The 15952-nt window shown below is 36.3% G+C and overlaps 1 protein-coding gene across 4 annotated transcripts in view; it reads left to right on the top strand.

The window, feature by feature from the left end:
- RASGRF2 (Ras protein specific guanine nucleotide releasing factor 2) overlaps positions 1-15952 on the top strand; it is a 280188-nt gene that overhangs the window by 57044 nt on the left and 207192 nt on the right. For all 4 annotated transcript variants that reach the window (XR_009747680.1, XM_061478726.1, XM_061478725.1 and 1 more), the window contains exons 7-13: positions 336-529; positions 1961-2070; positions 4075-4193; positions 9807-9967; positions 10951-11017; positions 11845-11981; positions 15608-15690. Coding sequence is in view for 3 of the 4 variants with exons in the window: in XM_061478726.1 (XP_061334710.1) it covers positions 336-529; positions 1961-2070; positions 4075-4193; positions 9807-9967; positions 10951-11017; positions 11845-11981; positions 15608-15690 (871 nt within the window). In the remaining variant the exon portion in view is untranslated. The remainder of the gene's footprint in view (positions 1-335; positions 530-1960; positions 2071-4074; positions 4194-9806; positions 9968-10950; positions 11018-11844; positions 11982-15607; positions 15691-15952) is intronic.

Raw genomic sequence — 15952 nt, 5'->3', positions numbered from 1 at the left:
TCCAGAACTAACACCACAAGATCTGTTATAATGGGAGTCCTATGCGGGCGGTAATGCCTGTGTTCCAGTTGATATGTGAGAATGCCTCTGCCCTAAAATTTGATTAGACATGGGCTCTGGAACTTTCTGTGATATTGTCTGGTTATTAGGTAAACAGAGCAACCATGTTTAGGCAGGTAAAAGAGCCAACTTGAATATTTCTGAAATATCAGTGTATTTGAAACAGAACTGATTATAGTAGTTCACTTCCATAGAACATAGTAGTTTCTTTAAAAATATCTTTCAAGAGATGGGTAGCTGGGAAAAAAAAAAAAGCATTTCTTGACTTTTTCTAGCTGATCTATTTGACATTCTACTGCCAATGCTGAACATATATCAAGAATTTGTTCGGAATCATCAATATAGTCTACAAGTACTGGCAAACTGTAAGCAAAACAGAGATTTTGACAAACTCTTGAAGCAATATGAAGCCAACCCAGCATGTGAGGGGCGAATGCTGGAAACTTTCCTTACTTACCCCATGTTTCAGGTAGTCTCTGTATATTTTCTGTGACTATTTGTTTCTAATGCTTGGTTGATTCATTTTGTGTTGCTGACATTACAATTGACTGAAGATTCTTCTTGCTTAACTAAAACCACTTTCTGTTTTTAATTTATTTTGTTATTATGCTGAACCTTTGCCTGTACAGATATTTTCCCCAACTGCACTGTTTCATGTCTATTGAGAATCTTATGTATGTTGAAGGAGAATGTGGGATGAAGACTAAAAGAAAAAAAGCTGAGAAACAATCACTCTACTTCTGCCTGCTACAGGATTGTGGAACATGCCAGAGAGGGATAATGTATCTAGTATAGCAAGTTAGGGCAGCCACAAACATTTTAATAGGAATACATTTTGAAACTTTCCTGACACTTTGTTCTCTTTGTTCTGTTTCTTGATGTTTTGAAAATTATATTGCAGAAGTTTTAAGAACTTTATTTATCCTGATATTTTGTCTTGATCTGCCTGGATTAGTAACTTGCAGCTGTTTTAAGAGGTTTGTGAAACACTGGTCTGATGGTTTTGTGCCTTTTACATTTAACCTAATATTTTACTCATCAAGAGAATAGTGAACTCCCTCGGTGTCAGTGATACTTGTGTTAGTGCTAGTTATTAACAATTTCTCTTTTTTTAATGTAGAGCTTATATGCTGCACAGTTTGGGGATTTTTTGTTTAAGATAAAAGAAGGTCATGGGATCTTAGAAGGGAGAGAGAGGATCCTATTCATATGTGATGGAGGATATAATTGCTGGTGACTTTTAATTTCATCATAATAAGGCACATCTCCTTCTCACAAAGAACTTTTATCTGTAAAGACAAGTTATACTGCAGTATCTCTTGTTTCTGGTTAAAAGCCCTGAAACTGCTTCAAGTAATAATAAATGGATCAGGGTCATTGTGTTACCCTATAGTCTTTAATAACCAAATATGGCATATTTTTCAGTGTCCATTAGTGAAATGTGAGTTTTTTCTAAATGCAAGCAGGTTGGCTGATGTTTTCAAACACAAGAAATTTAGATGCACATATCATATTACAATTGAGAGAAGGCATGTGGATCTCCCAGGGAGTTTTGAAAGTTTTCTTTATTGGCAGTAGCATAGCAGCTTGAAACAATGAAATTTAATGTCATACTTGCGGCTGCCTCTGATCTGAACTTTTCTTTAGAATGTATTAAATGAATCTTGTGCTTCCTCAAACTGAAAACATACATATACATACACAGTCTCTGTCACCTAAAAGTTCAGTAATAGTTACATTTAGAATGTATGTAGTAATCATGTAGCTGTGAATATTCATTTAAAAAAATACTGTGTTTGCAAAACTTTTCTGATAAAGGTAATAGCTAATATTTAGCAAAAAGCTGTACTGGAGTTATTCCTTTACAGATGTACTTACTTCATACTTAATTTGTTTTAAGATTCCTAGGTATATTATATCACTTCATGAACTACTGGCTCACACACCTCATGAACATGTTGAGAGAAAAAGCCTTGAATTTGCTAAATCTAAACTAGAAGAACTTTCAAGGTAAGATTTTTCTATCTTTCTACCTTTCTAATGCCTGATAATCTTGCATCAAAAGGTTTTGAAATGAAAAATCTATTTTCTTTATTTTGGTTTGGTTTTGTTCTTTTTAAAAATAATTTAAAAAAAAATTCTTCTGAAGAAAAGGATCAAAACCAAACCAAAACAAAGGTAATGAAAAATAAAACCCCAAATATTCCATCCTACTATTTTGTCTCTTCTGTTTTTTGTTTGGCTAACGTAAATCTACAAGTGTGTACTGGTATTTTGGGTAGGGGAGAATCTGAGTTGCCATAGGAACTGCCTACTTCTGGGTTTTGAGCAAAGCACTTCTGTTTATATAGAGAAATATATCTACATTTTTACAGTTTAAAGGAGGGCATTTTTGATACTCTGTGATAGGGGGTCTTGAAAAGTACCAAGTTCTCAATCTGTGTTATAGTTTATGTGCATTAATGAAATAAGTGATTTTCACATATGCTTCAGATAATGCCAGATAAACAGGAATTAAAGATAGCTTTAGAGAACTGGTGCTCCCTCTAGAAACCTGCAAAATTAAGCTCTTCCCTAAACTCCCATACCGTTCGTGGGTGTTCGCCTCTATCAGCCCAGTAAGAAATTTGGTTGTTATCTCTGGGAGACAAAGTTTGCTGCTGTGAACAAAGAAACTCTGCATAAACTCCAGGATATAAATCTAGGGTATCTGGAGTATTCACCAAGAATGTACTTTGGAAATATTTAAATATTCCCAAAGTATGTAAATACTTTACATATGTTGTAAAGTATTTAATATGTAAAATAGGGATCAATTTATAGTTTTTGTTAATTTCATGCTCTTGACTGCTCAGTTTTCTTTATTCTGATAAGACAAAGTTGCTACCATGTGCTAGCCACTTGTTAATTTAGAGCTTATTATTTTTTCCTTTTTGGTCCTGCTGTATATTTAACAGAGGCAGCTATCTGAGTCAGATCATGTTGTGTCACCTCTCCAAGCTTGAACTTCTTGAAGAGTGGTGAAGGGAGTATCTTTTACAGAAATGCTTGAGTTTGATTCCTTTGGTGTTGAGTAAGTTCTGCCCTGTTCCAAGGCCATCTGAAGTAGAAGGAAGTAATGACTCCTTTCCACTCAAGCAAAGCAAAGAATTTCTCTGGGCAGGGTTTTATACATAAGCAGATCAATCAGCTTTGACTTGTATTCAACTCAGAAGTCAGAGTTCATTGCTGAGCCAACTAACTTATCACTGACTGTTCAAAATTGAGGCTGAGACTGATTGATTTTTCTCTGTTTATAAGGCAAGCACTATAGACCATAAGTACAAAACTTTGTGACTAATTTCGATCCTTTTAGTATAGTTCTGAGGGAGGAGGAGCTTTCAGATAATGCAGTCCAGTCCCAATTTAGGAAAATATTATGCATCACAACACTGTATAAACATCTGGGTTGGTTTTAGCCTTGAAAAAGGTCTATATATCTCTGTGTAAGAGAAGGTTGCTTGTGAAAGTAAGTTGAATAAAGTAGGTGGTAAGCCGTCAACAGCATTCGTGTGGTTGTTACTGGAATCAAGGTTTAAGTGAATAGTACATTGAGATGGAAACTGAAGCAGAGCAGAGTGGGAACCTTAAGTCATGGGCAGAGACTCTACAATGTGTTATATAGCTAACACAAAGTGCTAAGAAACACTTCCAGGGCCATAGCAGCCTAGTCTATTAAGGATCAAGAAGTACTGTTCTACCAGGAGTGAAGGGTTTTTAGCTTGGTGGCATCTTCCAAATGTTCTAAGGAATAATCTAAAAATAAGTCTAACAAAATCGTTTCCATTGCTAAAAAAAATCAATTACTGCAAAAATTATTTGAAAGGGAGGGAAAAAACAGGTAAGAAGCTTGGTCTACAGTGATTACGTACTGCATGGATATGCAGCTGGCTGTGTAAGTCCAAGTGAAAATGGACACAACAGGTATAAGATACGTTACAGAATTTAAAGTGCATTTTGTATTGTGTCTAACAGGGTGATGCATGATGAAGTGAGCGACACAGAAAACATCCGGAAGAATCTAGCCATAGAAAGAACAATAGTAGAAGGCTGTGATATATTACTAGATACCAGTCAAACCTTTATACGCCAAGGTAAGACATTCTTTTTTAAAGCTATCTATATAATAATGACAAAACTGTACTAAACCCAGCAGGGTTCATCAGGTCACTGCTGGGCATAGCTAACATCCTAAGACTATTGGTGGTCTGTGGAGGGTAAGTCACAAAATACGCTGATGACAACTAATTCTGGGCTGTAGTGGAACCTCACTTCTGTGCTCTTTTTTTAAGAACCAGGAAAACCAACAGCACATAAAAAGTATAACACTCATGGGACAGTAACGTAGATTCTGCCTGGACAGTGATCTTCAAAGGGGTAGAAATTACCTACAGCTCCAGAGACCAGGGCTTCTTAGCCAGTTAACATGGCAGTCCCAGCTGATACCAACATTTGGGTAAAAGTGCAGGAGAAACTTGAAGCTTTGCAAGTGGTAAAGTAATTGGTAGGAAAGAAAAGAGCTGTCAATTGCTCCCATCTTTCTTGGTGCTTTGAAAACAGCTCAATGACAGTGTGACCATGGATGTTGTAGCTGAGCATACTCATTTTGCTCCTTGAAATGCTCATTTTTGGGCTTTTGTAGAAGTTTAGGATAGATATAAAAAGCATTTGTACACAAGAATTCATGCAGAAAAGGCTTCCTGTTCTGCCAGGAATGTAAGACTACTGATACATTATTTAGTAAAACAAGAGGGAAAGAGCCATACTGTATTCATTTTTGTCTATTCTTGGCAGGTTTGGAAATTCTTTTTATTGAAATTTAGTTACAGCAGAAGAACTTGTTGTTAAGTTCCACAAAATTGTGGTAAAATAACTCTTCCATTTAAAATAAATGTCGCTTTTTAGTAGGAACTGCAATCTGGTTGCATTTCTTATTTGGTGAGATTTACCTTTTTTTTTTTTCCCTCCCATATGTATAATTTCCTTCTGGAACTTTTAAAAACAAGTTAGTAGTTTTGTATACAGTAACTACAGATCTGTATGTAGCATAGGGTTTTGACTGGGAAAAGCTTCTTTGTGTCTGAAAAGCATTATATGTAATGTCTGAAACGCATTAGGAATGTAATTTAGGTGCATCCTTTCATGAGGTCTTTTCATGAGCCTCAGCAGAACAGTTGGTATTTAATAGAGCTACATACACAGTTGGTAATTAATAGGCTTTGTATACATTTTGAAATCTATTCTATGCTGTTTCTGTAGTCATGTGGCCAAACTATGAAACTTTCTGTAATAACTTCCAAGATTGTTTGTATGACAGTCACTATTAAATTTCTTGAGTCTTCATTAAATGTATATTTGTTGTAACTGAGGAATTTAAGGAGTTATGCATATGGCTGTAAGGAAAGCATAGAGCTGTTGTATTGTATCCACAGCCAAAAAATTATAGGGCTGTGATAATCCTAGATTGACTTTAACCATGAAATTTAATTAAATTTTTGATTTTTTTTTTTCAAGGTGATTACAATATTTTATGTTTATGTATTTGTTGGGGCTTTCCTTCTTAAGATTGACTGGTATTATTTTGTTTGTGTACCAAATGCTTCATCAGTAAAATCTTACTATTTTTTCTGGGGAATCAGTCTGAATAAGATTACTGTTGAAGGCTTAGACCCAGGTCAAACTCTTCGTTTTGGTCAAACTTAAATAGTTTAAGTAAATTAAATTCAGATTTCTTTCTGGGCATACAGTCAAAGGATGAGGGATAAGACTGTAGGTTACAGGGGCTGTACAGAAGGCTTTTGCAACATCCACTGCATGTGATTTTGTGTGAGTGCAAAAATCTGAATAGAGCTAATGAAATAACACAGAGTGCTTTTTCCTTTCACACATGACAGTAGGGTCACTCTGACTGTGATGTGCACCTCATCTACTTTTGATTATGCTCCTATTCTTTGTATTGAGCACTGTAGATTGGTACAGGAAACCACTTTTCAGCTTAAAAAAGGAAAGATGTGCCTTTGCCTTTTTTTCAGGCTTTTTCTGTGAAGGCAGACTACAACTTTGTTATGTTTTATATATTTTATTTTTCTAAGAAGAGATTGATTCTGTTGAGCTATACAAATTGAGACCATAGGAACTATCTCTGACAGTGCTTTGCAATGTGGATCATGGATTCCCCTTTATGTCTGCTTTTCTCTGTTTCTTGCTTAGATACAGCCTTCATTGCCAGGCACACTGCAAGTCTTGGCAGACAATTAAGGAACATTTTCTTTTAGAGTCTAAAGGAAACATATGGAGTCCCAATCTGCAATCCAACATTGGCTGACACGCAGACAACAGGGCATCTCAAGGCCCTTTAGATGCCTTTAAACACTCTGTCTGATATTCCTGCCATTGACTGTTATTAATTCAGCTTTACTGATAAATACATCACAATTACAAAATCATGGAGTAGTTGAAGTTCAAAGAGACTTCTGGAAATCATCCAGTCCAGTCTCGCCTGCTCAAAGCATCATCAGCTGGAGGAGGTTGCTCTGTTCCATGTCCTGTCAGGTTTTGGTTGTTTTGAAGGATAGAGACTCCACAGCCTTTTGGAATGAGCAACCTGTTCCAGTGTTTGACCATCTCTTCCAGAGTCTGGGGATTCCAGGTTGAGAGAGAGGCAAGACAGAATAGATAAAAAAAACGAGTTTATTATTATACAGAAAGATAGGGAGAAAGAGCCTGCAAAGGGTTAAAGAATGGGTATTTTTGGTGATGGGTGTTTTTGGTGAGTGTTTATCTTACCAGCCCCAAAGACCACATGATGACGATCAGGAAACGAGCTTTGAGAGACATCATCACAGTGTGAATTGGCAGGCTCAACCTTAGTGGGCGTCCCTGCAGAGGCAACGTTGACCTCGGCAGTATGAAGTTCTGCCTCCCCCTGTTGCATGAGGCTCGGGCTTTTATACTAGCAAAAATGCACACTCATTCTGACGTAGGGGGGCAGCCTACACTGGAAGGAGTAGCCAGCTGTACCAAAAGGGTCGCTGGAGGTCGGGACTTTTAGGGGATTGTCAGGAAGGAGACACCAAGGACCATTATCTCATGTGTCTTGCAACTGGTATGAGACTCCCTTTCGCTATTAATGGTGTTAACTCCCCTATTTTCAAGATTATGCTCCCACAACCCATGCCAGACAGTATTGTTCTACTTTTGTGTGTTTTACCAGGGACCATTATCTATTGTTACTGACACACCATCTTTATGGTTAAATTAAAAGACCTCCAGAATGGAGAAAGACAAACTTTGAATTTGTGAATCAGGCAGTTAAAAATGTAAGCTTTTTTTCTTTTTTCTTTTTTTTTTCAATGCAACCTTTTGTATTTCTTGGATTGAACAGAGCATAATGGAGTGACTCTTCTGGCAGCACTGGAGTACTGAAAGTGCTTAGGTTTGTAGCTGGATAAAAATTCCTGAGATTACACTGATCGTCCAAACTATACTATTAATGAATTTTCTAAAATTAGGTGCACTTGCTCACTGCAACTGTACATCAGCCAGTCGTGACCACTCTTTTCCTTAAGAGGAAATCTGCAATAGAATGCATAGTAGGCAAATGCCCAGTTTCATTAATCACAAAAACTTGATAGGAATGCATGAAGTCCTTGCTTGATGTCAGCCATGCAGCGCATATGTGTTTCCCTCTGTAAATATTGAATATCAAAGCGAAATAATGCAGTTTTCCGTTTCTGCATTTAAAAACATCTAGTTTATTCTGATTTACCTTACTAAATGATAACATTTCAGTTCCATACAAGAATACCAGTAACTTTCAGCCCATTTCAGCAGAACTAATATGGTATTCCTAAAGAATTCTAATGAAAGATAAAAAAAAAAAGAAAAGCTACCTCTACCTGTGTACCTGTAAAGCTTAGCCTGTAAGCGCACCATACTTACAGATACTGTTATTCTAAGAAGCAAAGCAGAAATAAGACATACAGGTTGAATATTGTTACCCTATATGTGTAGAAGGAACTTCAGGAGAAAAATAAAAATGACGCTGAGAATTTCGTGATGGGAGATTGCTTGGGAATTGTTTTTTACACAATACTTCCCCTTGCAATGTGACCTAGGAGGGAGTCAATATAGAATGGAAAAGCCTCTGTTCCAACACATGGTAATGATCTCCTTCCTGTCTTTCAAAGTTGGGGCAGGTATGCTGCTTAGTCTGGAGGAAATGTACAACCACCAATAAGTATCTGTGGGTTTTGGTCAGAATTTAAGTGAATACAAAATATGTTCCAGACCTTTGCAAATCTCTGGAGTACTACTTCACTGTTTTGTTGCAGTGACACAAATCACTTCGTACGCATTTAGTTTAATTGTGAATTGGCTGTCAAAGAACAGTTTTCTGTTGCATATTTACTGATGTATATCTTGCTATGCCAGACAGTGTGAGTTTCAAATATATTAATAACTTAAAGCTCATTAAATATATGGAGGGAGCTAAGTGTAAAAAAATGTAGATGCACAGTAGCTTTCTCAGTTACTTTAATTTCTTTGTTTAAGATTCTGCATGTGAACTTTGAACAAGATAATTTATTTGACAATGTAGAATAAGAATTAGTAATCTAGTATTTCATGGGTGATTGTTTCGTCCGTGCTTGCCACTAGTTTGAGCATTGATACAGCTACACTAGTCCAGTATCTTGTTGCCTCTGGAAGAGAAAGGCCAATATCCATCCCCTCATGCTTGTTCTGCTGCTTTTAACTTTCTTTGCATCATCACTGGTGATTATTTGACCTTTCAAGTGAGGGATATCAGGGAATTAAGTCAGATACTTCTTTGTAACATTAGTTTCCTGTTGGTTTAGCTCTATTAGGTAGCTAATGTTGAAATAAGATGAGAGCCAGTGTAAGGGTGATAGTAAGGATAGATGTGGGAAAGAGATTAGGAGGTCTTTTGGCTGCTCTGTCTGGTAACAACCAGTTGTGTCATAAAATCCTTCCCTTTGATATATAGAAGAATTGCACTTTACCTCCAAATTTAACTCCAGATTTAGAAGTGATACATGTGGTGGCACCAATCTGGAAATTTGGTCAGAGACTGGTTTTGAGGCATGAAATGTCAGAGAAGCAAAGCTGTCCCCAGTCTGGAGTTCTGCATAGCACAAATTCAGACTTATATAAGCAAGTTCAATTCAGTTCAGAAGTATTTTACTGGTAACACATTTTAGATGAGCTGTGGAGCACTGAAAATTATGCAGTAGAAGGTAAGAAATGGGCTTCATTTCCATCTCTCTTGCACACAGGCACACACGTGCAAACTCTTTTGCTTCAAAACCTGTTCTTTTCATCCTCTGCCTCTATGGCTTATTAAGTAATATATCTTTTGCAAGTCTAGCAGCTGTCAAAAGTGCAGTTTGCTATCCGGCTTCATTTTCTGATCAATGTTTGATTAGTGTGTTTAAATTGCATAAGAATTTGCCCAAGATCTAATCCTGCCATGCATTTGTCTAGATATACTTGCTTGAGTCTAGTTATCATAAAAAACAAAGCGAACTTGTACGTAAAAAGGGGATTGACTTTAAAACAGATGCTGATGTATATTGATACGTACTGTAATGAAAAGCTGCCTTAAATAAAAATACAATATTCAACGCATTAACACTTTAAACACTAAATATTACTATGGTACAGTAAATTTTGAATCTTATTGTCAGGTTCCCTTATTCAAGTCCCTTCAGTTGAAAGGGGAAAACTTAGTAAAGTTCGTCTGGGATCATTATCTTTGAAGAAAGAAGGAGAAAGGCAGTGCTTCTTATTTACAAAACATTTTTTAATTTGTACAAGAAGTTCAGGAGGAAAACTGCATCTTCTCAAGGTACAGACTTTACCTTCTAACTCAATTTACAAAATGAAAACACAACTTTAATATTTCATTATTTTATGGCTTTAACCTGAGATTTGCATAGATTGTTATGGATAGAAGCAAGGTGGTACGCAGTAGTTAACTGCTTTTCCTGCTCATTACAAATAATAGAATTTAGCCAAAGTTCTTGCTAACTACATTTTTTTTTCCTAAGAGCATGTAATTCTAATAAGCTGGAGGTTAGAAACAAGACCTATTTGTCTTGTTTCTGTTGTGTCTGTTTGTATAAGCTAGCACTGAATATCAGTTTTCAGTGCATAAAACGGCCAGTACAACTCCTTGGAATTACCAAGGAATATTTTCCAGAGCTCTAAGAAAATACTTTTTAAAAGTCAAACAGCACATTCTCTTAAGATGAAAGCTCTTCTAAGAACACTCCAGTCATATTTGTGAAGAATCAAGCTTTCATAGTGTTGGCTTGTGAATAAAGGAGTGTTGGTAGTTTACAGAATGGATTATGTTGAATAGAATTTTAATTAGATAAAGACATTCCTGAGAGGTTTTTAAGACTGTTTGCATGCTTTCTCACTTTTCACCCCTTAAATAGTTAAAATATTTTGCAAAGTAAATAGAGTATAACCAAACTTTTAAAAAAATCTTCTATGTATTTTATTTAAATTCATGAGAAGATGAAATTCTAGTTACCTTTTTTAATATTTGTGAACAAGTCTGTATGTGAGATAAAACACAGTGTGGTAAAAATGAAAAAAAAAAATTGTACATAAGAGTATATTGTTGATTTGTTGGATTAAGAAAAAAGTTATATCTAATCTGTCTGGGTGCAGTTCTTGAGTAAAAAAATGTATCATGAAATTGATGTATCTTCCTAAAATCTTTAATGTGAAATCTTAAAGTATATCAATGTTTAAAAATAACTGCAATAAGAAATGGAAACAAATGTAAAAATCTGTGAAAAATGTGCTTTGTTTTCATAGACAGGAGGTGTTCTGTCTTTAATAGAGTGCACACTGATCGAGGAGACAGAAGCAAGTGATGATGATTGTAAGTTAAGCTCAGCTGTTTGTAGTAATTACAGTTTCTAGTTTCTTTAAATTGGTACCCTTTGTTTATTCTTCACAGGAGCAAATTGGTATGTTCTCCCCTTTCATAAAACTTGAGGAATACAGTGTTGAAGTGCTTCAGTAGAATAGATGTTTTAGTAAGGGACATGCTGGCATAGATAAGAGGGTTTTGTTACTATGTTTATTCTTGCTGTTGACATCCCACATAGGATTTTCAAGTAGACTGACTGAAGGAATGTGGCAAATTATTTGCTGACTTTTATATTGCAGCTTCACCCAGAGAGTGTTGGAAAGAAAAAACTGTGCCTTAAAGAACCAGTAGCTAATTGGGTTTCTTAAATACATGGGGGTTGATTAAATTGGCAGAATTAGTGGAAAGTTCTTGTTTTGGAGTCCCTACAAATCTTAACTGCAGGCATGCTCAATCTCAGGCTGATTTTAGTGCTACTAATTTTGGCTTCCAACCTGCAGTTTTAAGCAAGTTTTGCACTTGAATTCTGAAATCAGTTTTCTTTAATTTCACTGATACTTCTCGTATACTGAAGGTATATCAACATAGCAGTGTAGAAGGACTTTAGCTTTACTTAGTATCTTTAAAAGTAATGTACAGCAACTTCCCAGTATTGCATGTTTGCAACTTTTTTTAAATTTTGTGTATAAATTTTGGATTCCCAGTTGGGTTTGCTCTTTGTCAGAGAGATGTTTTAAAGTAACTCCAGTTTTAAATGAAACAAGTATTTTCTTTGTCTTACAGTCTGAAGTCTTACATTTTGACTTTTGGGTTTTTTCTCTCCTCTGGCTGTAAAGCAAAAAGTTCTGGACAAGTGTTTGGACACCTAGATTTCAAGCTTGTAGTTGAACCTACAGATGCTCCTTCTTTTACTGTTGTCCTTTTAGCCCCATCACGACAGGAGAAAGCTGCATGGACAAGTGACATAAGTCAGGTAGTTTAATGTATTAATGTTTGTATTGAAATCTTAGGTTATTTTGCATTTCTGAAAACTAATCCAAAGGAGAGATGTTGATTTCTTGAGGGCTGATTTGTTGTAATATATGTAAAAACCCCTTAGTGTTATCTGTTTTCCTCAAAATTCTGTAACTGCGTTTGAGTCATCAGTGACAGCTGTTTCTCACTGGGAAAGATGGGATGTAAAATACAAAATTGTCAGCTGACAAATACAATAGTAATGGTAGTATTTTTTATGCCTAAGGAGAGCCCATCCAGATATGTATTTTGATTTACTTAACTTTCACACAGATCAGAAAACATCTGAGAGTCCTGAGAGTGAAAACAATACCATATCACATCAATAATCATCTCCCATGCAGTGAGAAAATAAGATAAACCCTGTTTCCCACCAAAAAGAATACTAACAAACCATTACTAATAATTACTGAGCATTCTAGCAATGTGCAGTTGTCTTTATTGTGAATGAAGAAAAATGGTGATTTAAAATACTTCAATGTCAAGGATAAAAAAAAAAAGCGGGCTTTTGGCTAAAAACATAGCAGAAAAACTTTTACAGGAATCTGTTTGGGGAAAGAAATTGAATGCACTGTAAAAAATCTGAACTTTCAGGCAACCAGATATGAATTAAGGCATTGCTGTTTTATTTATAGAGTTACAGAAGCACAGAATGATTTTTATTGGAAGAGACATTAAAGCTCATTTGGGTGGAAGAGACCTTAAAGCTCATTTAGTTCCAACCCCCTGCCATGGGGCACAGTACATCGATTTCTCATAGTTCTGAATTTTAGTCCTATTCTCTATCACTATCAAGATAAACAGTTGATTAGACAAATATCAGTGTGGAATTTGATGGATTCCTAAAGATGCCACTATTGCTGGCAACATCTCCAGGTGAATTGGAGTCATAATTAGTAGGAATTGCTTAAAAATAAGTATTTTGAGGTACTTTCTTCTGGACTATTATAGACGAACAAAACAAAAAAGATACAAATCTCAAAATATTGTCTGAGTTGCACCTCAGTGCATACAGGTCTTACAGACTGACGTGCTTGCAGATTTTTTACAAAATGGATTTTCAGTATGTATGCTGTTCCATTTACATACGAAAGTATTGGGATTATTTGGGGTGTAAGAAAGATTTCCTAAGAACTAGCCTGGAACATGGGATGCACAGGAATAAGTCCATTCTTAGCCTAAGTAATATTAAATTTAAATGAGAAAGTCAAATGCAGGCCATGTAGACTAGAGATCAGAGTTGGGTCTGCTCCAAAGGCCAGTTCTTCTCCTCCAAACCACTTCAGCTCCAAACAACCCTACTGTGGTATTAGGGGAAGAGCTGAAAAGCACCACAGCTCACTGGAGAGCTGCGTGCCTAGAAAGCTTGAGAGTGTTTTAGCAAGGCAGAGGTAAACATGACTTCTCTAGGAAGGGAAGCAAGAGATGCTGAGGGGATAGGCAGTGGCTTAAAAGAGCTAAAGGGATAAGAAGGGGCACAAGATGCTGTGTATACTCCATATAGAGAGCAAAGAAGAAGAAAATATTGCAAGAAGCATGCCACTTCTGCTGGAGGAAGAAAATTAGGGGTGAAACAACAGATAATGCATGAGAACTTCTAAATGAGTGAGACCGCTGGTCTCCTGAAAACCATGATGGTAAGAGGGCTGGAGCACCTCCCCGTATGAAGACAGGTTGCGAAGGCTGGGGTTTTTCAGCCTGGAGAAGGGAAGGCTGCGTAGAGACCTCATAGCAGCCTTCCAGCATCTGAAGGGGACCTATAAAGGATGCTGGAGAGGGACTCTTCATCAGGGACTGTAGTGACAGGACAAGGGGCAATGAGTTAAACAGGGAAGATTTAAGTTGGGTATTAAAAAGAAATTCTTTACTGTGAAGGTGGTGAGGCCCTGCCAGAATAAGTTGCCCAGAGAAGCTGTAGCTGCCCCAGTAAAAAAGTTGCCATTCAGTCACAGCATTAGTTTTCTTGTTTAGATTTGAGCTTCTTATTAAATTATATATGCAGAAGAATTGTTGGTCATTTTTTTTTCTGTGTTCCTAGTGACACCTCTTGAATTTATATTCCTTTCAAGCAAACCATACAATTTTTATGAAAAACGCATGGGTTTTGTTGATGGTGGAGAAGCCTCCCTTCTTGTTTGAGCTTGTTGTCCTTCCACCCTGGATCCCCATTACTGTCAGGGAGGTGGTAAAATGCTAGGCCAGTGCAGACTGAGCATATGAGTGCTGAATTACCTCAGGCAGTTTTATGATTGGTGCTAAGGGCTTCTCTGTGAATTTAAAATTCACATGGGGGAAATTATGTATTTTTATTTGATGTGTTTTTTTCAGTGCTTTTAGGTAACAATTTGCTAAAATCATAATGTGAATTGTTAAAACTGCACTTTTCAAATAATCTTAAATACCTGAATTTAAAAACACATCTAGCTACATAGATCATATTTTAAATGCATAGTTATGTAGATATATTTTTAAACTAAGAAGCCTCTGATTATCTTGTTTGACCAATCTAACATCAATCATTATTTTGCTATGAGATGTTCTAAAGCCAGCAATTTTTATTCTTGAATTCAAGGTAAATGTACCTTAGTATTTATATTTTTATATATATATATATATACACACATATATATATTAAAGATACTCAACAAATAAAACTACAAAGTATTATAAAGTAATAGTGTTACAGTATTAGGTAGGAAGTACTTGTTGTAGAATGTATAAGCCTGATCCTCTGGCAGACTTTATGCTGACTTCCAAGAGCAAGGCTTACAGTGCTGGGTTGTCTTAACTATATAAAAGAACAAACCAGAAAATAACAGTGTAGAAATGGCTTTGAACTACCCCTATGTGCCACTAGCAGTGAGCTTTTCTGAGGCTTGAAGAGCAGCTTACACACCCCTAGTATGTATACTTCTACTAGCCACAGGACTGCATGCAATTTCTATAGTATGTGCTGAGGCCATGCCCCAGAAGTGTCTTTCCAACTTCTAATGCCTAGCCTGAAACATTTATACAAGACTTTGCAAGGAACTACCTGGGCAGCACCCTCTCATCTATGTGTCAGAACAACAGGGCCACCTGAATTCGGTTTTACAAGTGTATTTCTAGAAACTGTTTATATTTTTGGTCTTTTTTGCACAGGGTAAAGGTTAAGTATTAGTGTATCTGTTCATGTATAAAGGAGTCTTAACTTCCATGCAGTATTGATTTTTCAAGCTTAATACTCCTTCACAAATTGTTAGGGGTATTTAAATCTGTTCAAAGGAACTTCAAAGGAAGTTTCACTTCCAACTCAAAATACTTCTTCATGTGAAAAAAAAGATGCTGAGCTGAATACCCTGAGTGTGCTGGTAAATATGTGTGGACTTGCAGATGTGCAAATCAAAGACAGAAGACTAGAGAAGCCTGTCTGCTATAAATCTTGATTCACTGACTTTCATGTATGAAAATACCTTGTGTCAATCAGTCCATACCTGTAGAAACTATGCTTAAGTTTATAGTGATACGAAAAGTGTGGAAGGGAAAGTGTGGAAGTCCCCTTATGTTGTGTATTGATTTTAACTGATTTCAATGTTCATTTTCCAGTGCATTGATAATATAAGGTGCAATGGTTTAATGACCATAGTGTTTGAAGAAAACTCTAAGGTCACGGTGCCACATATGATCAAGTAAGTGCAGCATTTTTTCCCCAGTGTACTAAATATCTTGGTGTTTGGTTGGTTTTAACTTTTAACAAAATAGAATGTGTATTTTGGAAATGCAACCTTTTAAATTCCCCCCCCCCCCCCCCAGTTTTTATTGAATAGATTTAATGCTACTTCCCAAAATGTACCTTTTAAAATCTCTTTCTTGAAATGATAGGACTGACTCAAAATGGTAAACTGTCAATTCACAGTATTGGACTGCATAGGATTACAGCTCAGATTTTTC

This window comes from Pezoporus flaviventris, unplaced genomic scaffold (assembly GCF_033815535.1).
Source record: "Pezoporus flaviventris isolate CSIRO_AGI_PZ_B2104156 unplaced genomic scaffold, CSIRO_AGI_Pfla_v1 ptg000131l, whole genome shotgun sequence".
Lineage (NCBI taxonomy): Eukaryota > Metazoa > Chordata > Aves > Psittaciformes > Psittacidae > Pezoporus > Pezoporus flaviventris.
This window is presented reverse-complemented; position numbering and strand designations above follow the sequence as displayed.